Source organism: Trachinotus anak, unplaced genomic scaffold, assembly GCF_046630095.1.
Source record: "Trachinotus anak isolate AG129_WGS33_773 ecotype Australia unplaced genomic scaffold, CSIRO_AGI_Tana_v1 ptg000015l, whole genome shotgun sequence".
Classification (NCBI taxonomy): Eukaryota; Metazoa; Chordata; class Actinopteri; order Carangiformes; family Carangidae; genus Trachinotus; species Trachinotus anak.
In genome coordinates, this window is record NW_027273866.1 from 10732672 (window position 1) to 10756907 (window position 24236).

The 24236-nt window shown below is 43.4% G+C and overlaps 1 protein-coding gene across 1 annotated transcript; it reads right to left on the bottom strand.

Moving 5' to 3' along the window:
• Nucleotides 1-530: 530 nt before the first annotated feature.
• LOC139633187 (phospholipid phosphatase-related protein type 3-like) lies at nucleotides 531-18876 on the bottom strand. The gene is made up of 9 exons (XM_071498701.1): nucleotides 18213-18876; nucleotides 14600-14703; nucleotides 14036-14221; nucleotides 12168-12297; nucleotides 11023-11218; nucleotides 8837-8894; nucleotides 6472-6645; nucleotides 4693-5532; nucleotides 531-4290 (listed from the first exon to the last, which is right to left on the bottom strand). The coding sequence occupies exons 2-9, from the start codon at nucleotides 14678-14680 to the stop codon at nucleotides 3301-3303; spliced, it is 2655 nt and encodes an 884-aa protein (XP_071354802.1). The 5' UTR covers nucleotides 14681-14703; nucleotides 18213-18876; the 3' UTR covers nucleotides 531-3300.
• Nucleotides 18877-24236: the final 5360 nt, after the last annotated feature.

Here is a 24236-nt window from a genome sequence, read left to right on the forward strand (position 1 = left end):
AAAGACGGCCTCACTGCATCTGGACTGTGGATGCACAAACCCCAGCACATATCTGCACAATCATCCACCTTGATGCACATGAATCATGCCATAATCTACATCTGAAGGAACAAAAGACATTTTTGTTTACCAGACAACAGCCATGCGCATGAATTCATTAACTTTGTGTCGAAAAGTACACTTTTCTATGGTTCTTTCCACGCATATAATGGTCCCAGCCAATGCTTGCTGCTTCCCCTGCAGGTCATTTGGGATTGACCAACATTCCAGCAGAATTCATTATGGAAACCTGACACTAGCCCACAGGAAAAGAGCAAATGTTGCACTGTTAATGTGCAAGTGCTGTATCCGTCTGACTGCGAGTGTGTACATCGATGTGTGAGTGTACAGTATCAATGAGCATGAAAAATACTCATAACCCAGGAATCAATGGAGAAGATGCTTTTCATTAGTGGCGGTAAAAACCTGCTCCGCCAGTGACCCTATACATCCACCGGCTACCGAGCAGTAACACAAGATGAAACCTCAGATAAGAAGTCTTCATTTTTTATTCAATGAGGTTAATAATATTACACATCACCACAGATAGAAAACATTAGCCCATAAAAAGGACTGCAGAATAATAACAGTATTAATAATATTAGGTAATATCAAGTATTTTTACAGTCAAAATGGGGGAAAGTAGTACGATAATCACCAGCACTGAAAAATGCAGCATGTCTGTCTGTCAAAGGTAACAGTGCAGACTTGAAGCATAGAAGTAAAGTCATTAAAAAAGAAAAGAAAAAAAAACACACATGCAGCACAAATCGACAAGCAACTTGATCTACCAGCTCCTCGTCTGAGGAGCCCCACTACAAATTACAACTTGATCCATTTAACGCAGCCTCTTCCTAGCACGACTTTACACAACCGGTTTACATATATTTCAGATGCGGTGGTTCATGGGTGGAAACCAGATTCTTCACCTGTGTGTGTCTGTATCTTTCATTACAATATGATCAAAGTATGATCTTAAATAAAGCACTTCTTGTCACTGGATGGAATATCTTCTGATATTCTAAAAACTTAGACGTAGGAAGTGATAGATACCGGATGACGACTTTATACAACATAGTGTAAATACACACAAGAGGCAGGAGTGAGCAGGAAGAACATGCACTTCATTTCAACTTGCAGAAATCAAGTGTATTTCTTGGGTCTGCAACAGCTTTTTATCTGCAGTAGCTTATGAGAATGAACCATTAAATTAATTTTACAATTAATCAGTAACTATTTTGAATGAAAATGTCAGAAAATAGTGAAAATTGATCATCATTTTTCTGAGAAAGCAGCAAATTGTTATGTTTAAGAAGCATTTCACATTTTCTTTTGATAAATGACTCATTATAAGCTCTGAGCTATTATCAGCTATCAAAACTGTTGTCGTTTAATTATAAGTAATGGTTTCGGCGCAAGTATTTTCAGCTAATGACTGAACTAAAATTAAAAGTTTTTTTTTGGTTTTCAGTTCATTCTTGATTTTTGGAACAGCAGTTGACAAAACAGTTTCAACTCAGGATCCGCTTACTCGGCTGTGCTGGAGCTTTTGACTGCATCACAGGGTCCTCATCAGAAGATATACTTTCCTAGTTTATCTATCTACAGCTCCATGGCAACCGAGCAAAGAATTACATCTGCTGGTGAAGGCCTTGTGATGCAGCTCCAAAGCAAGAAAGAATTTATTTCATGTCACAAAAAGAAATCAAAAGTCCTGGTGTCACTTTCTAATAAGGAATACTTATTATACTTAGGAAGGGGTTGCCCTGTGATAGACTGGCGATGCCCTATGACCCTACAAAGGATCAGATTGCTTATAAATCAAACAGCTACATAATACATGGATGTTTTTACAACCTGACACAATTTGACAATTCCAAAGTTCCTCTTTAGGATGTTTCAATAATGATCTATAAATCAGAAATCAATGATTATAAACAAATCCACAGCTTCTAAACCCCTTTATAAAGTATACGTCGTTTGAAAGTGGTACCACACTCTTTGAGATGCTGACAGGTGTATACACACTGTTAGAAACACTAGCCAGTTAGCTGCATCCAGACAGCACCTGCTTGGGCCAGTGTGCATGTTGGTCGTGATGGCGGGCATCTTTCCATCAACATTCCCGTCGCCATTGTGACTCGCCAAAGGGCCAAATATGACAGAGGGACAAGTGTGCTAGCATTGTTTGATAAACAAATGCTAATCTCCTTAGTGCTGCTTGAGGCTCCGTGGCAGGTTTGCACACACGGCTGCCTGGCTCTCTGTGCTGCGGCCCAGCCATCCTCTTCACTTCGGGAGAAATTCTCTTCCCAATCCACCGCCTCTCATGTTTACAACAGTAATCCATTCAGTGACGTCTGTATAGGGGTGCCCAACTGTGCGTGATCCTCCTTATACCCCCCCCCCCCCCCACCCCCTCCAGAAGCAACACTTCCTAAGCCGGGTCTCTCTGGTGGATCCTTATAGATTTGCTCGGCGTCAAACATAAAATTCCCCATTTGGTGTGTTTATTCAGAGGTGGTAAAAAAAAGACTCATGCTTTTGTGGGCTGTAGCTAAAACTCTTGAACCTTTAGCTGAAGTAGACATGATTGCATTCCCTTATTCATACCTTTTGGGTGCTTTGAAGAATGCATTGAGAGAGCAAAGTCTCTGTGTGTAATGGCTGCCAGGCTCGAACAGCTGCACTAGTTTAAGGAAAGCTAGTATTGCCTGTAGTTGTTTTGTTTTCTCAGTCTTATCCCCGCCTCTCAAGAGAAACTTGATTTAGCAAATCCCAGACCGTTTATTGTGTTATCTCTCTCTCAGCTGCAGCCTCTTCCCCTCCTTCTTTGCATGTGTCATAAAGGAACACGGAGGACGTGCGTGCTAAATCTAGAGGTGAAGTAGGAATTTTAATTCTTCACCCAGCTCTCTTTTGACTCCTTTTTCTTCCCTCGCCCCCCGTTAAGGGCCGCTGAGCCGGCGCTGTGGGCAGCAGTACGTGTGAGCATGGTAAAAACCAGATCCCCTGCTGAGTGTGTGAGCTGCCAGACCTCCACACAGTCCTCCACCCATGCTGTCTCTTCATTTCCAGCCTTCAGACTGAAGCCGCCGTTCTGGATTCTGTGTCTCTAAACCTTTTTTTTTGTCATTTTTCAAAAGCAATAAATCTCTTTTCACCTGCCACAACACACTTTGTTTCACTGTCTCTTTTAAGTTGAGTCTTCTGAAGTACAATCATTTATATGGCAATGACGTCCGTTGTCCTCCCCCTTCACTATAACATCCTCTCGTTCTGCATGGCCTTGTAATAGTGCTCCTGCTCGGCGTGGCTGCGGGCGGAGACGGAAGGCCGGCGCGGCAGGGTGGAGGAGCGGGACAATGTCTGGCTGTGGCCATCCATCAGTAGATCAGGGTGGGGAGGAGGGGGGAGCATGCTGGAGCAGGATGGGTGAGGAGGTGGCGGCATGGAGGAAGATTGGTGAGGAGGCGGGGGCATTTGAGAGCTGGATGGGTGAGGAGGCGGGGGCAGATGGGAGGAAGATGGGTGAGGAGGCGGGGGCAGATGGGAGGAAGATGGGTGAGGAGGAGGCGGGGGCATTTGAGAGGATGATGGGAGGGGTAGGGGGGACATCTGAGAGGATGGGTGAGGAGGTGGAGGCATATGAGACGAGGCGTGGTGAGGGAGAGGAGGGGGTATTGGAGAGGAGCTCGGGAGTGGAGGGGGAGGCAGCGGCGAAGAAGAAGAGGAGTGAGGAGGTGGTGGAGGGAGAGGGGATGACGACAGCTGGGGTGGGGGAGGCAGAGGGGAGCAGGAGTTGGGGAGAGGCGGGGGAGGCAACTCCGTTCCTCCCTCAGCGCTGCCGCTGGCCGAGGAGGAGCAGAGCGAGTCCGATTTCACCGGGAGAGTCCGGTAATCCCGGTAGTGACTGACATTGTCCTGTCGCTGCAGCGCTGCGCGGTGTTTGTCCCCTGCTGTGTCTGCGGCCATCATGTTCCCGCTGATGGTGTTCCTCCACTCCCACGGCTTGCCGTTACTGGCCGACACACGTACCACTGGGTGGTGAGGGGCGTGAGCATCGATTGTGACAATGCTCCCACTTCCGGCGATGCTTCCTGGGTTGCTCCCGGTGCAGCTGTCCCGATCAGACGGGATCCGGTAGTAGGGGGACTCGGAGCAGTTGGACCCACCGCCGGAGGAGGAGCCACCCTCTGATGTCTTAGTGGATGAGGTCCCATGACCCTGCTGCTTTGACATGGCTATCACCTGCACAACAGAAAAAACTCCCATCAGCATGCAAGCAGCAGCTCATTGTTTATTGCAAAACTGCCACGTGGAGAGACTTTTATTACAGTCAACACCGTAAAGTGTAATAATAACATATTTAATATCCCTCAAGGACATTTCAATAAGGTTTAACTGCAGACTATAATTAGTGTTTGAACTCTTGTCAGAGGGAAACTAATCAGTGAAATTACCTCCACCCTTGCTGCTCTGTTTTGACTTTACCAACAAAATAAATCAGGTGTGTCATGCACACAGAGTCTGACAGCTGTTAAATTTCACAACTGGCTGTATGCCGGCTGAAATGAAAGTAACGAACATTACTGATCAAAAAAATGAAGTTACAGTGATTTGCAGGCATTCATTTTCCAATCTCCACCTCACCTGAGTGACTCTTTGCTGGCTTGGCAGGTGGTTGGGCTGCATGTTGGGCACGCGGGGAGTCGACACGGCGATGGGCCCCGTTCCCGGCTCCTTCACCCCTCCCCCCTCCGTGAGTGACAGCCACTTGGCACGGGTTTTAGCGCTCTTGGGGGAGACGGGAGGTGGCCGAGACGCCTCCTCAGGGATGTGAACCAGTGGGGGTGCCACAACCATCCTGGCACCAGTTGGTGTAGCAGTGGCCTTGTTGGCTTGTACCGTGGGATACAGAGAGGATGGCATCCCTTGGTCTCCTCCTTCTCCTGCTGCTGCTCCTCCACCTCCTTCATCTCCTCCATCTCTCCCATCCGTTCCCTCCTCCTCGTCTCGTGAGCTCTGACTGCGGAGCTCCAGCGAGCGCTGCTTCCACTCTGACACCAGCTGTCGGGACCTCTGCGGGTCAAAGGGCACGTGGAAGGTCATGTGGCGCTGCGTGGTAACCGGCTTCTCTGAGGGGGAGATGGGGCTGTTTCCATTTGCAACTCGGGGCAATGTGTTGCTGAAGGTTACCATGGTTTCCTTGCCCATGGGACCCCGGGTTGCCAGGAGCTCCACATCAGCACTTGCTCTTTTGAGTGAGGCCAGGGACGCCTTCTCCCTCCTCACCTTACTACGGGCCCCAGATCCCAGTCCTGCCCCCAGCTCCTCTCTGCTCTCCGACACCCTGGGAGTCTTCCTGTACAGGGAGTCATGACTCCGCTGGCTCAGCACCCTCAGGCCATCCTTCTGCTGAGCTGGGCCAAGTCTGTGTAAGGAGGGAGCATCTTCTTCTGGTGCTTTGAAGTTTCCCACTGCATACACAGCCTGACAGGGGACAGAGGGATACAGGGAGGGAGGTGGGGAGGAGAAATGAGTGAGGAGATAGAAATAAGTTAAATAAAGACTGAAGCGTGAAAATGTATTTTCTTTAATCTTTGGGAGGGAAAAAAATTGATATTCCTATTAGTGACAAGCAAGTGCATGAAAAGGCATCTTTCCTTCTTCCTCCTGTTTAGTCTGAGGTCAGCATGAATCACTCTCTTCCCCCTCTCTCCAAATTCATCCTTTAATGATGGGAAGAAACGCTCCCCCTCTTAAAAAGTGAAAGACTAAAGAGGAAGAGTGAGAGGAGGAGGGAAGCGTGGAAAATGGCAACGACAAGTTTTCTTAAAACGAAGTGTGAAATTGTTCCAGAGAATTCTTATCGGATTATTCATTCTCTCCCTCTTCCCTCCTTAATAGAAAAGGCTATTTATAGCCTGCCAAAAAAAAACTGCTGGGAGAGAAAAGTATGGAAGCCACACGGTGAGAAGAGGTGATGAAAAAAAAAAGCATCATTTGTTAGCTGTGATAGTGTTAGAATAATACAATGGGACAATTCAGTCCCAGCAAACACAACTAAACCACTTTATTTAGGGAAAAAAATCTATTTATGTGTATTGTGTCATTTCCACCATGCTGCATGCTGACTGTTAACAGCTCCCTCAGGACAAAACAAATCCTTAAATGCATGCAAACATATGCCAGCACCCATTTACCAAACTAAACCCTGAAATAGGACATCCATTTCAGGAGGATTTGACTTGTTCAAATGTCTTTCGACGAGTTGCATGATCATAAAAAGGAGTAATTATCTTGAAAACAGCAAAATAAATTAGGCCCTTTAATACATTTGCCTACAGATTTTAGTATAAAGCTTGACAAGTCTGACTAATCTTGTGTTATGCTTGTCATACACACTCTTGTGCACTTTGTTTAACTGACCAGGTAGACTCCGACTCCGGCTCCTATGAGGTATCCCACGTAGACATCGATTGGGTGACTGCGGTGCTGAGTTATCTGCGTCAGTCCAGCGAGGCCCGCCGCCATGCAGAAAGCAAACACCAAGAGCGGCTTCAGCAGTTTGGTCGTGCTGCTGATGCTGGCATTGAAATACATCTGCGGAGACAGACAGACACGTGAATTAGCAAAAGGCAGTTTAGACATATGGAGACTGGGTTGGACATTATGAGGCATGATGACAAACTGCAGCGTAAGTTTCACCTCAACTGCACAGAAAATTATAGTTTAGAGGGGTTAAATAAATAAATGGTAAATTTCATTCCATTTAAATTTGTCATTAAATTTTCAGGAAAACACTTTGATGAGAGTATTGGTATTATTATCATATATGGCCATATATGGCCAGGAAACTGTTAGCTTAGCATAAAGACTGTAAGCAGAGGGAAACAGCTAGCCTGGCTCATAAAGGAATAAATCCATCTAAAGGTAATTTTCAGATTAGATATCAATAGTTTTCTTCGTTCAAAAACTGCTATGTGAAAACAACAAGTTGCAACCTTAGGGGGCGGGACGATTATTTGTCCATTTGCAGTGATTTCTTAGAGCTTCTGCTGAATTCCTGGAAACCTCTCAGTGATGAAAAGCCTTCAGTCAATGTGCTTGACCAACAGATAACAGGTTATTTAGTGAGTTTTAGAGGCTGGTATGCAGATTTTATTACCTTTGGACAGAGCCAGGCTAGCTGTTTCCCCTTGCTTTATGCTAGTCTTTATGCTAAGCTATGCTAATTGGCTACTGGCTTTGCTTCATATTCAACAGACAGATATGAGTGGTATCAAAAATCCTCTAATCTAACTCATAAGAAAGAGGAATTCTCTTTAAGCAATTTAAAATCATCTTGAAAAGGTTAAATGTTCTATCAGACAATATTTTTTATTGTTCCATGAAATTTCCTGATGAAAACGATACCACCTCCATGAAAACTGTCTGCCGCATATAAGGTTAACTAGGTCATTAAGATGAATATGCTGTGACAGTAAAAGAGAATAGAGGAGAGAGCAGGAGAGTCAGGCAGGGAAAGAATATATTTACAGTTGTATTCAGATTCTCTGCATGCACTCCATATTCCCATTATATAAAGTGGAGGACAGTTGAGTGACAGAAAAGCAGCTTTTGCAAAAATATCCATTTTAACAAGCTTGTCCATCTAGTACTGAGCATAAAAATCCTTGAAGCAAGAGGGAGAGAAAAAAAATCTGTCAGCAGGCTGACACTTCTGTTATTTTTAATACAATTAAAATTTTGTCAGCACCTCTTGAATCAAGTGTCTTTGTGCTTTGTGATGTGATCTGCTGCTGTAAACCTCTGGAAAATAAAATAAAAAGCTTTTGTTGTGAGAAAGAAACAAGTGGAGGTACTTCACTTCATTGTAATTTTCAGGGTTTTGAGGCTGAACACAATATATGAATGTCTCAGTGTACAGGTAGTCTAAAACAACGCAGGGAAAAAAAAAAGATCCGACATCACGGCACTTGATTACACAACATTTTGTAATTGTAGCAAACCAAACAGCTGCTTTCCTGATCCTCTCCTGCCTTTTCTCTCTGATCAGAAATCTGCCTAGTGAGCTTTAATGAGCACACACTGGGCTCAGTGAGGCAGCAGTGATATGGCCAGTAGCTCACCATAGCCATCGGTGTGTGTGTGTGTGTGTGTGTGTGTGTGTGTGTGGTTACCTCCTGGATAAGTGACAGTGCTACTTTGCCTTACAGTTCACATACTGCTGCTCTCAGCGCTGGACTGCAGAATTGGAAAAAGCTACCCACTAGGATATTACAACGAGCACTGAAATCTGACCTCAAAAGACCGTTCATGTTATGTTTTTCAATGTGAGATGTAGATGGCTCTTTGGCCTGAAGACAGTCTGCAATCCGGAAATCTCTCAGTGAGTAAACATGGTAACGCAATTGTGACTTAAGTGGGAAGTGACAGTGATTTCCTCCCAGTGAAAAATCCTCTGATATGCAGGAGCTAATTTTATGCTGCCAGCAGCAATGTTAGTTAACAATATGGAGAGAAGCATATGCATAGTTACCATGAACACAGATAATTTACCAGACAGAAAAGAAAGAAACAATCAAAGGTTAAAGAAATGTAGAGAATAACACTGCCACAAACACCAAAGTTTTGCCCAAGTGTAAAATCAAACTGGTCACCACTGATACACCAGATAAACCACACACACATTCACAAACACATACGCATCATGCAAACATATGATGCAAATACATCAAGACACACAAGTTACACCAACACAGGAGGCAAGTAAGACCCAGGAAGTGCTTACTGAAATATAGATAGCAGCGAAGCCAGAGAGTGTTGCATGCTGGGATGGAAATGTTTTCCTGAGGAGAGAAAGGGGGAGAGTTAGGTATGAAAGAGTAGTGGCAGGAAGAGAGAGAGAGAGAGATTCATGTTTTCATGAAATAAAAGTTGCGTGAATTTGGAATAAACCTGAATAAAGCTGTCATGGTTGCTGTTGTTTGCGATGTCAGGATTGTGCTTGACATTAAAACCTGTGTGCCTGCCTGACAGTGTGTTTGTCAAACTGAGTGTGCGTCCTTGGACGTGAGCATTAAATAAACACAAACAGAATACCATGGGGCATTGGTGGGAACATTAGGGGAGACTGAATGAGTGGTTTGAGGTCAAAGCCGCTAATTTAGAGTAGAATCTCATTTAATTTGCCTCTTTGTGAGTGTGTTTATCCTTGTCTTGCGTTACTGTGTTTACCTTAGACACACACAGGCTTAATCTCTGTGTGTATGTGTTGCTTAGGTGAGCTCTGTTTGTCTCTTTGTGAGAACTAATTTGAGTTTTAGACCTTTTTTCTAAGGTTTTTTTGAGGGTGAAGGCTGGGGTAAGGTTTAAAGGAGCTATCTGTAAGTTTTGCTATTGCTACATTAGCATTAACAGCTGTTTACTTACCAGTCTGAAACAAACATCATGCCTTTACTAGCAACCAGCTAACCCCGGCGCAATTGGCCTGTCTCATCGCTTTCCGATACCAAGTCACTGTAGCGTCCACTGTGCCCAGAAGAAGCAGTGCTGCTCAGAGGGCGTATTATAACCTCCTGTCTTGTAAACATAATAATGGCTGAGGCCCTCGGCAAGACTGGTAAGTAAGCAGCTGCCAATGCTAACGTTGGCTATGTAGCAATAACAAAACTTACAAATAGCTCCATTAAGGCAAGAATCCCAAGTTAATGCTAACTGTTGAGCTTAGACATTTAGTTGTGATTGTTAAAGCAATAGTTCAACATTCTGGGAAATATACTTATTTGCTTTTTTTTGCTAAGCGTTAGAGAAGATTGATACTGCTCCCATACCTGGGCTACAGAAAGGCTACAGTCAGCAACTGGAAAGCATGGCTTAACTAGAACTGGGGAAATAGCTTGCTTAGTCAAAAATATGTGAACAGGTTAACTCAATTTCAAAACCTACACAAAATGAAGCATAAAAACAACATGTGGTTTTATGGAGGTTATGTGACAGACTATTTTTGTCTGGGCGCAAACATTTTGCTGGTTTTCTAGCAAATGCTCCTGAGTCTACCTTGTAAATTGGTCAACTGTCATTTTACCATTTCAGTTTTTGTACAGATTCAAGTAATCTCAGATTGATGCGGCCTTATATTTAACAGGAAAGAACCATAAACCAGAAAGCAAATAAACGTATTATCCAAAATGTTAAACTACACCTTTACGGTTAGGAGCTAGAGAATCTTTTTCAACGACAGACCTCACAAGTATAGAAGTAGAAATGTGCATTTGACAGATTATCCCTGTATCTGCTATATTTAGCTGTAATCTTTTCTGTCTGTATGCACATTTTATGCCAGTCTAATACCCATATGCTAGAGTTTGCTTGTTTGTCTGACCTATGTCTCTGTGTTAGACACTGTGCTGACCATCTTAACAAGCAAAACCTTTGCCAATGAGACGCTGCAGCTGGTCACTGAGGGGCATTGTTAGTCTTGTTGTGCAAATAAACACTTAACTTAAAGAACCATTTCATCAATACGCAAATATTATTTTAAAAATTCAACTGTCACAACAACAGTTTCGCACTGTAATACTATTCAAATTAATTTTGATGACTCCTCGCCTTGTAGTTTGCATTTACTCCTACAACATAATGATGTGTAGCATTATGCAATATACCGTGCAACCACTGTAAATCCTTTCATAATCGTGAGACAATTTGTTCTGTAGCAACTTCTGATAAAGCATACATTTGGATAAGTAGAGGCAGGCATCAGAAAAACTAGCTAGAGAGGTGAGGAGCATACAGTTAAGACCTGAACTAATAAACTGATAATTTATTGTAATGAATTCACCAAATCTGTGCGTCTTCATATGTTTTCTATTGTTCTGTATATAAGGATGCAAATTTTGAGGTCAGGCAGGTGGAAACGTTCTGTATGTCCTTGTGTGCTCTTTTTCGGCTCTAAAACATGCGTGAACATCCTACCTAGCTGACATGATGGCATACTGGTCTTTCCCCATGCAGATGTCCTGTGTGATGTAGGCATTGTTGTCACATGACACTCCTGGGGCCGTGTAATTGGGCTGGCAGACGGTGAGGAAGAAAGGGGTGTGGTAACCAGTAGCTAACTGGATGACATCTGTCACCAGGGCTGTTGCCAGGAGACCAAACACATGAACACCTGAGGGAGAGAGGGGTAAGAGACAGAAACTGAGATGGCGAGGCAGCCTTGGTAAAATGCACTAAAAGCCCCAGGTGGCTTCCTCATATGGAGCTGTTCATTTCTGAACAGCGGCAACTGACAACCTGAAGTGACACCACAAGCCTTCAGTTTGTTATTATGAAGTTTTTCCACAGACAGTGAAATTTGGCAAGGTGAATTAATTACTCTTTTCACTTCAAAGCTCAAAGTCTGCCTCGAGATAATTCCTGTGAAGAATGCCTATTTCATTTTACGTCACCCTTCATTTAATGCATGTAATTAGCTCATTTCCCTACCCTAAAAAGTGGAATAAAGTTTAGGGCACAGCCGATAAGAGCGATAATTTGCCTGAGCCAAAACTGATATCTGAACAAAACTAAATAAAAACAGATTTTTATTCCTAATAGAAGACAGTTCTTTACAATCTTAACACTTGTGGTAAGCTTAGACCAAAATGTATCTAGGTACCTGTTAATTTTCCAAAACTTTACCTTGAAGGTCATTCGCATAATTCATTTGAGGTATTTTGATAGTGACAGCATGAAGAAAAGTAGATATGAAACACTGTATACCTCCAAAGGAAAACATGTCTGACATACTGCATTTGAGCCTCTTGCAATGCCGTTACCAATTAACTTAAATACACTGCATCAGGAATCATCTCAGTGAGGTTTATCATGGATATTGTGATATACGTGCAGTTTTAGAGGCCTCTCCATCACCAATTCAATAAGCTTCTATGGGAAAATAACTTTATATGACAAACCATGTGGTTAATGAGACCCTCTAAAAGCTACACCACAACTGCCACATCCACCACCAGCAATCTGTCATGGTTTTCTTGCACAAACCCTATTCACCATCTGTTAGATGCTGTGGACTAGAATATGACCTTAACTCCCATCCCCAAAGTTGAAGTTGGGCATACCGACAAAGCGCACAGTTCTGCGTAGGAAGGAGTTGAAGCTGCAGCCCCCAGCATTGATGCTGCTCTCCGACTTGGGACAACTCTTCAGCTTGGACTGCATACAGTACATTAGTCCCTCCCCCATCATTATCTACAGACAGAGGGCGACAGGTAGGTTAAAAGTAAGTAAAAGAAGCATTTAAAAAGAGAACCAAAAAGTGGAAAGAAGACAACTTTTGGAATGTGCTGTGTTTGTGATGTTGGATACTCTGAAAAAGCACTAGAGGAAAATATAAAAAAAAAGGACAAAGAGAAAAATGGACGCAGAAGAGAAAGGGTAAAAGTGCTATGTCAAATATCTCTGTGATGGTGAGCTACAGTGAGAGAGCCATGGCGAGAGAATGGAGGAAAGGTGCTATCGAATAGTGATCACTTCCAATCAGAGTGATAGATGAGTGTTGGAGAGAAGTGCTCGTTTCCATGCTGCTGATGGATTAGTGAGTGTGTGTGTGTGCGCGTGTGTGTGTGTGTGTGTGTGTGTGTGTGTGTGTGTATTGACTGGGGGAACCTTGGTGTGTTTGATGGTGTGTATTGGAATGTCAGGTGTGTATTTATCAATGTGGCCATTGATTCTACATTTCAGAGGGGAGATTGAATTTGCTTTGTGAGTGTTCAAGAAGCTGTACGTATGTGTATTTGTGCATGTATTTGTCTGTACACAAACGTGAATGATGAATGTGTGTAGCACTCATACCCTCCACCGCCCCTGAAACCCCAGACACACATTAGGCCCCTGATCCTTTGTGATAAGATTTTATCTTAGTGACTCCAATATGAGAGGGTTTTTGTTCTGGTAAACCTATTTAGCATTTTTACGTGAACGATGGATCAGATGCAGCTCAGTGACAAATCCACAGGGAATTATTACTCAATAAGCTTTTTAGCTGTGTGTAGCTTATCGTTACGCTGGTATAGTCTGCAAATTCCGCTCTCATCTCTTCATTTTCCAGCAGAGGCATTTCTTTTCAGTAAGAAAAGATCTGATAAGCCAGATGATTGCTACCAGCCCTGTACCAGATGACAATGTTAGCAACAAGCTAAGTCAAACACCTAGCAAGCTAAAGATGAAGGTATTTCTCTCAGGAGTTGCTGTGAGAGCAGATATTATCAGGTACTATGGAGAAGCGTGAACTAGAAACATGAATCCAAATGAATGCGAACATTCCCTTGTCTGTACTGGATGTGTGAACAGGCAAACAACTGCTAACTGTTTAGCTAAGGTAACTTTTTTAAGCAATGATGACGGAATATGTGTTTTTCTTTTACCTCAAATGGCCAAAAATTAATTAAGCTCTTTATAATTATGTATGCTGTTAAACATTTGACAGAAAAGTCACTAGAACTTTTTTCTTTCTGGTAACATTACAGGGAAGGTTGAAGGTGTTTTATGAAAAATATGCCTTTTCCAGTGATGATTTCATTTCTGTATGCAATAATGAGACATTTTTCTGACTAATTAGTTCCAAAACTACACACTGGAATTATTCTTATTATTATGTTATGCATATGCTGTAGGTATTTATCCGCTATGACTATCTGGAAGTGGGCTGGTTTGACTAGTAGTTAGTTAAAGTACATAAATTACAATTCATGGTACCATTACAACCATCATCTTAAAGAAAAGTTGCTACTTAATGCCATAGAGATCGATGAACTGAACTTTAGTCTAACTCTGCTGAATATTGAAACTTCATGCAGAGACATGAGAACCATCATTTTGTCTGGACAACAACGAAAAATAACTATGGAAAAAATCCTTTCAACTGCCCCTCACAGTGCAGGGACTTCAATCTCCATCAACAACCCTCACGTGTGTGTGACAGACTTACAGATGCCGCAGGACCAGCGAAGGCCAAACTCAGTAGCATCAACAGCGGGATGAGCTCATCACCCGTCTCTACGTAGGGCATGGAGAGGTCACGGTCATGGCAACGGAAGCCCACCATCGCCGGGGACAGCACATCTGTCAGTTCCAGGAAGTACAGGGACACCAAGGAGGATAGGATGATGGGGAGCTACACACACACACACACACACACACACACACACACACCCAGCACAAGGACAAGGACAAAGCAGAGTGACTAGCATTTAATATTTGCTTGGAAAGGGGTGATTCATCCACTGTTTTATCTCTGGTCTTACTACAATAAATACACACACACAGGAAATAAAGAAAGGGATGGCACCTTAATATTTACTTAAGAAAAACAGCAAACTCTGCGCTCAGCAGAGGTCAATCTCTAGATACAATCAACACAAAGCACTTACTATGGTTATGAGTCCATAAAATGAGTAATTCACCCAGTGATTCAGTAAATACAGTGAGTCATGTTGACCAAGCACTGGGATATAAGGAAGGTGATTTATCAAAACATCCAATCTACACATACCTCTACAAAATAAAAGCATGGCAGCAGTGTCATGCTGTCTTTCGGTGGTTTCTTCTTGGCTTTGTTTTTGGGGGACGTCATCTTGGGGTGGGACCAGTCACAGCCTGTTGGGATAACAGATTGCAAAGAGATGTCAGAGAGGAGTTTCACAGCGCTTTCATGGATTTCCACCATCAATATTTCTGTTGGCATCAAAAAGATGTTCAAACTTCTGCCAGGCCTGGATTTATCTGAACGAAACAGGTTCGAAAAGTTTTCAAAGGCTGGTTGAGGCTGAAAGGTTTTAAAATGAATTACTTTGAATAATGAGACCTTGCCTTAATAAACGCATTAAAATGTATTAAAAGCAATTTTGTTGTAGCGTTGCTTGGTAATGAGGTGCATTATTAGTTTTTGGAAACCCAGACACCTTCAATGATTAGACCTATAATTCTGCACATTTAATAACCCCACTCAGTGCTTTCCTCACATGCACTCAGAAAAACACAAACAGTTATTAAGATGCTCTATGCTGAAAAACAGATGGTTACTGAAGGTCATGGTGAACTCTACAAACACAAAAAGATTTAATTCTAGTTGGAAAAGGAAGCTCTTTCGCTTCTAAATGGATGTTTTACACTAACTTCTTCCTTCCCACACACTCACATACACATCTCCTGCCATCGGTAACCTGTAGGCGATCGGAAGGCCTCAGAGAGGAGTAAGAGCCAAGGGCCAAAATGGAAAACTAAACAAAGTTAAATATTCACAACTCTCCCTGCAGCTCCCCATCTCTGCCTGTCGTATCTCTGTATCTGCCCTCTACCCATTTCCCTCCTCTCTCTCTCTCTCTCTCTCTACCTCTCACACCTCGCTGTGCCCCATTTTACTTATCTCTATCACCTTCCATGCATCGTTCCCTCCTTCCACCAGTCTGCCTTGATTTTAGCCAGATGTTCCTCTTTACATCTGTCTTTTCCCTCCCTTCTCCCTACATCAATTACCTATCATTCACTCATTCAACGAGTATCCAACTAAAGCTTGTATGATATGTTGCTTTCCTGTTGTTGGGTCAGTATTGACTTTAATATAAATTAAATACGGGGCGATATAAAACCAAAGATGTGGCTTTGCTCAGTAGCCTCAGGCCGATCAGTCTCTAAAACATGCAGTGAAACCTGCTGCCCCTTGTGTCACAGTCTTGCTGACCCAACTAAAATGATTTACACTCTTTAGACTTGGCTTCAGTGGGGAGTTTCGCTCCCTGTGATTGTGTAAATGACATTTTCTACTTGCAATTTTCGCCCCTTTTTTGGCACACAAACAGCCACATTAAAGCAGATTGAATGTGAGCACAAAATCAGTTTATCTGAAGCTTCAATCCAAAAATAAGATCCTTCAGGAAACTCATACGGGCTGAAAGCTGTCTAGCCGTCTCTACCTCTTACTGCCTCTGCCATCTTTCAGCTCTCTGTACGTTTGCTCAAGTTTTGTTTAGCTTTGCTTGTTTCTCTCTCTCTCTCTCTCTCTCTCTCTCCTTCTCTTTCTCTCAGCCCTTTCTCGACATTTCTTCCCCTCTTCACATTTTGTCTTCTCGCACGATATCTGTCAACAAATCCTCGTCTCTGCTTTTTCTACACTTCTCCTGCTTCCCTGCTTTCTTTACACCTCTCCACCTCTTGCCCCCTTTTCATCTCTAGCCTCGTCCTCTCGCTCTCCGTCTCTCCTTCTCTCTGAGATAAGAGGGCCTGACCCCGAGGCGGTGTAAGACACAGAGAATCAAAGACTTCTACAGTCTAATTTCCATGACCGCTAGAAATGGAGAGGAGTGAGGAGAGGAGAGGAAGAGGAGCATAGATCCAAGACATAACAAAGGAGAGTGATAGAAAAATGAAATGCAGAAGAGTGTAGATAAAGTGTGCGTATGATTGTGTGCATGTCTGGTGGTGGGGGTGTGAGTGTGTGTTGGGATCAGAAACAGGGAGGATATCGGGATGGATGGATTCCAGTGTGTGTGTGTGTGAAAGCAGCTTAGGAAGATGCTGGGTCCTGGGTCTCACTCTCCCAGCTGCTTGGTCTCAGTGACCTACTCCAGTCGGCATTTAAACCTCACCCCAACTCACATCTCGCACACACACACACACACACACACACACACACACAGCATGAGCCTCTTTAAGGAAGAAAGGGTGGTTCTGTTTATCTACCACACCAGCATTTGTCCTCTGGGGCACATTGTGTGTGTGTCTACAAAACGTTTGTAGTCTGAGCTGCTGTCTGCTTGTGCATGGAAGTCTAAGTGCGAAGTCTAAGCAGTTCTTGTGTGTACATCGCACACATCTGCGCATGTATGTGTGACAATGATGTGGGTTGTGTAGCCTGCGGTGGACACCAACAATCTGTCAGTCTGTCAGACAGCAAGGAAGACACACGACTCAGTGACCACCAGTGCAGGGGTGGAGGTGAGAGTGTCGGAGACAGGGACGGGTCCAGACATACTTTGGCAGATACAGCACACGTGAGCGTGGTGTAGTACAGCGTAGTGCTGAAACGATCAGACGATCAATCAATTAGTCAACAGACTGAAAATTAATTTTGCAGCTATTTTGGAAATTCTTCATTATTAAAGCAGAAATGAAGCAGAATATTACCTGGTTTCAGCTGCTTGAAGTGTGGAGATTTGCTGCTTCTCTGTTTGTTATGTGACAGGAAACCTGATCTCTGTGGGTTTTTGACTGTTTATCTACATTTTCATTTTATATTTTAAAAACAACTAAATAATCAATTATTTAAGTATTTATTTTATAATGAAAATTGTTCGTTGCAGCAGCATGGTACCATAGTAACGTGTTTGAACCTTAGGGGTTATGCATTTATTTGGCTTGCTATGTCAATTTGATGATAAAAAGGGGAAATATTTCTTTAACCTATCTGTTAAAATTCAAACACACAGTGTAACGGTGCCACTATGTTAACATGTTCTTAAGAATGTATTGTGTTTGAGGAAAGACTTAACATTTTCATTACACAAGTGTGGAGCAGAATTGAAACCATGTATGTCCTGAAAGACGGTGTTTTGTTGATTTTATATATGCATAATAATAATAATAATAATAATAATAATAATTGTGTACAGTTGTTACCATATAAGATACTATAATAGTGTGCTATATGCATGTACAGCACTGAGATGGATCTCCCAGCAGGCCACTGACTAAGCCTTCACATCAGAATTCAGAGTGAATAGATGCTGCTGCTCTTTTTTGACCCCTGGTTCACAAACATGAACTTGAAAATGATTTAATGAGGAGGACCTGAAGTGTAACGGTACAGCTCCTCCGTTTTCCATTCACCAAGTGCTCATCCATCCACCGAGAAAGTTACTGTGCTGGCCAATGCAAAAAAAAAAAAAAAAAGAAAAAACCCCACACACACTGCAGGGCCCTCAGCGGCCACAGACACGTATAGGGCCATATGTTCGACTTGATGTGGAGGAGGGTTAACGCAAATTAACTTACCTGCCCTCACAGCCACTGCTGAGGATAGTTCGGATAGTTCATTTGCTTTAAGTGGGCAGTGGGTTGCATGCAAGGGGAGAGAGCCACGATACAACCGGACGAACCGGAGCACTCACCTCTGTCCCGGGGACTCCGTGAATTCACCGAGTCCCGTCGCCCCCTTCCCCCCCGGCGTGGTCGTGCGTGCTGCTCCAGTTTTGCGGTGCACCGTCCCTTTAATCCATCTCCGGCGTCTCCCAAGTCAGCCCGAAAACCCACCCCCCCAAAAAATAAAAAGCCACCACTTTTAATTCAGAGAGCGCTCCGGTGTGGAGGGTATTCTGGGATCACTGAGGGAGACTGGGAGGAAGAGGTTGGATGGGAGTAAGTGGGGAGACCTACAGAGGAGGAGCAGGGATGGCGAGAGAGGGAAGAGAGGAGAGAGAGGAGAGAGAGGGGAGAGAGAGAGAGGAGAGAGAGGGGAGAGAGAGAGAGGAGAGAGAGGAGAGAGAGAGGAGGGTTGCTGATGATGGCAATTTGCTGGTAGCGCGTTCCTCTCCTTCCTGTTCCCCGGCTTTGGTTAAGTGAGAGGTTCACGTCCTGTCCACCCGCTTCCTCCTTTATTAGCACATGCTGGTCCTCCTACTTACTCCAGAATACAACCCACGGTTGAATGTGAAATTCCAAAACAAGAAATATATATATATACACATTTTTTTTCTATGCAGGGCATCCGTCACACGGGTTTCGGGTACGCAGTCAGCTTCTCAGCGCGCACATACACACAAAGGCACTGGGGGGGTGGAGGAGGAGGGGGGGGGGGGGGGGGGTTACGGGAGGGAGGAGAGAGGGAGTGTGGTGTGTGCGCTGATGGTGGGGGGAGGAGACAGTCTGGTCCACACTTCTCCCTTCCTTCCTTTCCCTGCTGAATTCCTGTTTCGGGGCTACCACCGAGAGGCGACCGAGACAAAGGGGTACATTTTTGGAATGTGTGTGTGTGTGTGTGTGTGTGTGTGTGTGTGTGTGTGTGTGTGTGTGTGTGTGTGGAGTAAAAGCGGCCTGCGCATGTGTGCGTAAAAAGCAAGGGGGAGGTTTCGGAGATAACCTCTCATTTATAAGCAAGAGCCAAATCCGGTGTAATTATAATATGAAGCTCTCCGTCCGCGTCAGACGCGCCCAGTGCTTCTGGAAATGTAGGTCCGTTAGTTCGACCCCCGGACCTCCATCTTTCCCGGGGGACGCTGGCTCAGATGCCTCCGCCTTTGTTTACTCTAGAAAGGGTGTGGCTGGCGTCCGACCACTGTGGTGCTTTTGGGTCCCGCAGGAGGATCCGGTGCGGGGCTCCGGGACACGCACGCCTCATTTAAAAAGCCCCACAGACGAACCACTGACTGATCGTGGATGAGACAATTAACGTCAAAGACACGGGTGTGCACGTCAGAGGCTGCTGAGGATGTTCTCTACATCTCCTGCTCCCACAGTTATCAATTCTTAATGGAGTTCAGAACTGAGCCTAAACACCCACGTCTCACCGTCATGTCAGAAACTGATATAAGTGAGATAATGTTGTGACACGTTCAGGGACACTCTCAGCCTGTACCTTAACATCTGTGCAGATTAATGTGAGAAGGTGCAAAGCAGGAAGTCGCCTGCTTGACCAGACCCCAGTTGTTTTTACTCTCATTCAGATATTTGCACACAGGAGCAACCCCACCCCCTCCACCCCCTCTCCTCTCTCTCTCTCAATCTCTGTCAGTTTGGCTCTGTGTTGTTGCTCAGTGCTAGATGAATGGGGGCGCCCCATTTAGTGTTGATCCTGTCTGCAGTTGGCAGGGAATTTCTCTGGTTCTCATGGGGTACTCCCTCGTCTCCGACTCCCCTTGCCCTGCCCATAGCCCCAACCCCGACAACATCACACACACACACACACACACACACACACACACACACATACCCCGACACAGCCAACCCACCAATAATACCCAAGGGATGGTCACAGCTGGCAGGAGCTAATAAACTCATCACTCACAGTGCCTGGTTCCTATTTACCTACTAGACAAAGCACTATAAAGAGTGGGGGAGAGAGTCATGTGAGGTGGAGGTGGTTGAATAATCTTTTGTGTTTCCTACAGACAACTCACACTCCTCTCGACATGGTGAATTTGGTCATTATGAATACGAGTGAATATGATATGAATATGAGTTAGAGTGCTTATGAGATGCAGAAGTCACCACAATTATTATTATTTTTTTTATGCAGTTAGCTGCAGTCTTTACCACTAATCCCCACTGGTTGGTAATTGATTGCCGAGGGGCGGGGGTACTTTGGGGGATTCTTAAGTTTGATTAAAATACTTCTTGACTGCTGTTCACACATATGACCCAATTACTTTGAGCAAAAGGCCGACCATCTCCGTTCAGATGTACACATTTATGTGTGTGCACACCCACATACAGACACCCACACATGCGGCACACGTGCACGTTTGCATGGCTAATACGAAGGCATTGATGCAGGGACACATTACATACATGCTTAGATGCAGGCCTCCAGGTTGATGCAATGTAAGCTAAGCACGTGTTACATGACAGCATCCAGGTTTGTTACGTGTTGACACATCCACTCGTCAGTGCATGAAAGCCCACACAATTCTGCGATTGGATTCTGATTGATTTTTTTACACAAGCCATTCAGCACTACCACAGCGCTCTGCAGACACCTGACAAAGAGCCCATTGTTTATTTTATTACAACAAGGAGAATCCAACCATGTATGAGAGCAGAGAAGGCACAATTGATTGGCTTTATCACCGAGGGATTATCTTCACTTTATACAGTCTGGTCGATGCACCGGCGCTAAATCATCAGCATGCTGCTCCCATCCCTCCCTCTTCACCCTCTTTAAACATCCCACATGCTGTTAGCTTTCATCTGTACCGAAGAATTATACTTTGTGGTATCAATTTCAATTCTCTTCACCAAGTGTCAGGTTTCATATGAGCTCTCAGTTTTCAGTGTTCGATAGTAAATGGTATATTTTGAGAGTATTAATGTTCCTATGATTATGTGGTTAAAGAAAACATTCCCCTATCATATGAAACGCAAGACTCTAAATCAATACAGATTAAAATGTGTAACAATGATTTACTCTGCCATGTTATCGAGGCCATCACTTCATGGGGTGACTGAAGTGTGACTGGCTGGTAGATATACATGAAGGGGACACACACACACACACACACACACACAGAGTTGGTTATCCTCTATATACACTGGGTAAATATAAGGTAATTCTCTGCAGGTATCACCACTCAACACAACATCTGCTCAGGTTCAGGTTTAAGTGCCGCTGTGCGCCTGAAAGCTGTCATTACATGACAAGTTAAACAAAACCATTATACCCTCAGGTGGAGCAGTGTTCATACCTCCCTCTCATGTGGCTTTGGAAACACTTGCTTTTCTTAAACAAGTCACTTAGACTGTGCCACCTGTGAGTCCTGCCTCACTTTTTCTGCTGCAGTCCTTCACTTCATTTTGACTGGAGTTGCATTTACTGCATGAAAGTTTAAATGTGAAGGTAAATTGATTGAGGGCCTATGGGGTACCCAAGGTTTCTGACAAGATAAACATTATCATTCACAAGTCCCACACAGATCAATTGCCTAAATGCTCCATGGTAACACTTGGCTGTAGTGGGTGTTATCGTGGGTGTAGATTTACTCATGCAAGATGAATATCAACTTTATAAAACTGATGCAGTTTGATTTGCATGATTTTTTGCCTGTTTTGTCAAAATGTTCACCTCTATATGTCTGTATGCTGTCTCATCGTTAGAGGTGCTACATGTTCTCATTTTCCTCACTAGAGGTGAAGCCTCATCTTTATCGTGCAACACAGTCGATACTAAAATTTTGCTTGTTTGACGCTGTACTACACAGGCTGCTGAGCTTGTAAACAAATTGCTCACATGCCAGTCATTCAGTAGTTTTTCTGCTTGAGATTTCAGTGGTGTGGTAGTGTTGCAAGACCGGGACTGAAAATGAGCACTATGGAGCAGGACGGGCACGAGTGTTGGTGAACTGCTTTGTTCACCACACAGCCAGGGATATCAGTACAAACACAAGTGATGCGTCATCTGCCCATGACATGACATAAGCCACCAAAACCAAAAATGAAATCTCTAGTTTGGAAAAAAAAAAAAAAAAAAAAAAAGCAGCTGTTTCAACCCCCTCTGATCATCATGAGCTCTAAACAGAGCAGGAGCACAGCTTCACATTTTTATACTGGCTGAGTAGTAATCGTTAACAGGTAACAGGTGTCGGGAGGTGAGTCCAAAGGGAAATAAAGAGACTCCGACTAAAATCTAAGCTACATAATTCTACGTACACCACCATTAAAAACCTGATTTTGAATAAAATTTACAAGAATGCCGAAACATTTAAGTCACTCATGAAGCACATGGGATGTTATACTTTCTCCTAAAGGATATGAACAATGACAAGGATTTCAGTTCTTCTGTGATCAGTGTATTGATCTGTGACCTACTGCATATTAATATATTGTGGTTTACTTGTCTCAGGTTACCATATGTTTGTAACGTAATGTTTTTTAAAGCGGGTTAATTATCGTTACTGTGTTTTTCAAATCTTTTTTTGTTAGTAAAAAGTTGCATGTTCCTTTAAGAACCTGCTGACGAATCACCTGGACCTGTCCCCTCGCACCTGTTGCTCCTTCCCAATCAAAGGTCAGCCACTGTAAAAGCCGGTGCTGCGGCTGCGGCTCTGTTTCGCACTCATGATGAACTGAGAGGTTGAAGTTTTTTCTTTAATGCCAGTGTGACTTTCCACCAGTGTTGGATGTTACTCATAAACACTGGCTGAAATGCTATCGATTTCATGACTTTATATGTATGCAGTGAAATTAGTGGCTTAACGGCTTTTAAATAGGTTTAATGAGGCTGAAATTGATCACAATGACTCAGTCGGTGTGTTCACTTAAATTTCTCTTAAAAGGTCAAAGCTTCTTTCTGTCCCTTGAAAAAAATAAAATAAAATAAATAAATAAATAAATAAATAACGCCATATTCAAAATATGAGAGATAATGCAAGTCCATAAGTATATAAATGTTTATTTCAAAACATGAGAATGATCATTTAAGATAAAATTCAAGAATATGCTGATACAATTTTTATAAGGGGTAAATTTAAAAGTATTTCTTTAAATATCCAGTACCACAAGCTCTTTCTCAATATAGACCTAAAATAATTTTTTTATTCCTCAGACACCATGGCATGTGAACACAATCACGTCACACCACAGCAAAGTTTGAAAATGTTTAAATGTACATCAGTACCGTCATAACAGCCTTCAGCTTTGTTTCAGTGACATCAGCATCTGCACCTCAGACCTGCGGGCCAGAGAAATCCCCAACACCTGTTTTTAAAGTGTTCAGACTCTGGAGATTGAGTTTCTCGATACCATTTGGTGACATTGCATTGTACAGTGTTGAGGTGATTTCATAAAGGCCTTATTTCCCCAGGTCCTGCACAGCTGCGTGAGAACAGCAGGACAAAACACAGCTTCCCTCGGTCACTTATGCTCCCTCATAAGTCAATTGCTCAAATTTACTTATGTGATTTTTTTTTTTTGCTGGAACAAAACCTTGATCCACAAACACTCCAGGGTCCATAGCCGCGGGAAGCAGGGATGCAGCTCCCTCTGGTGGTTGATTGAATAAATGAGAGTCCAAATGGAGCCTCTGAAGAAACCCGCCTTCATCATAACGTATTATTGACATGAAGCATGAAATTTACTTCACGTTTTTAGTAGAAAGCAAAAAAAATATGCTCTGAGTGTAAACAGTGAAGAGTGTCCTATTTTAATGTAATAATCACAGGAAAAACAACGTGAGGGTCTCCTATAACTCAGATCTGCAAGGAGCTAGTGGTCGGTAATCTTCCTTACTGTGTGAATTCATGCACAATACAGCCACTGAGTGCAAAATTGCTGCCAGAGTCATGATGAGGTACTTAGGTCATGAATGTGAACAAACTCATTCCAAATTGATGGAACTTGTTTACTGACCAGAGCCACAATCCAAGCAGATATACAACAGTTACGAGCTGTTTAATTAAAGGTTCCCTTAATTGAAACGTCTTTGA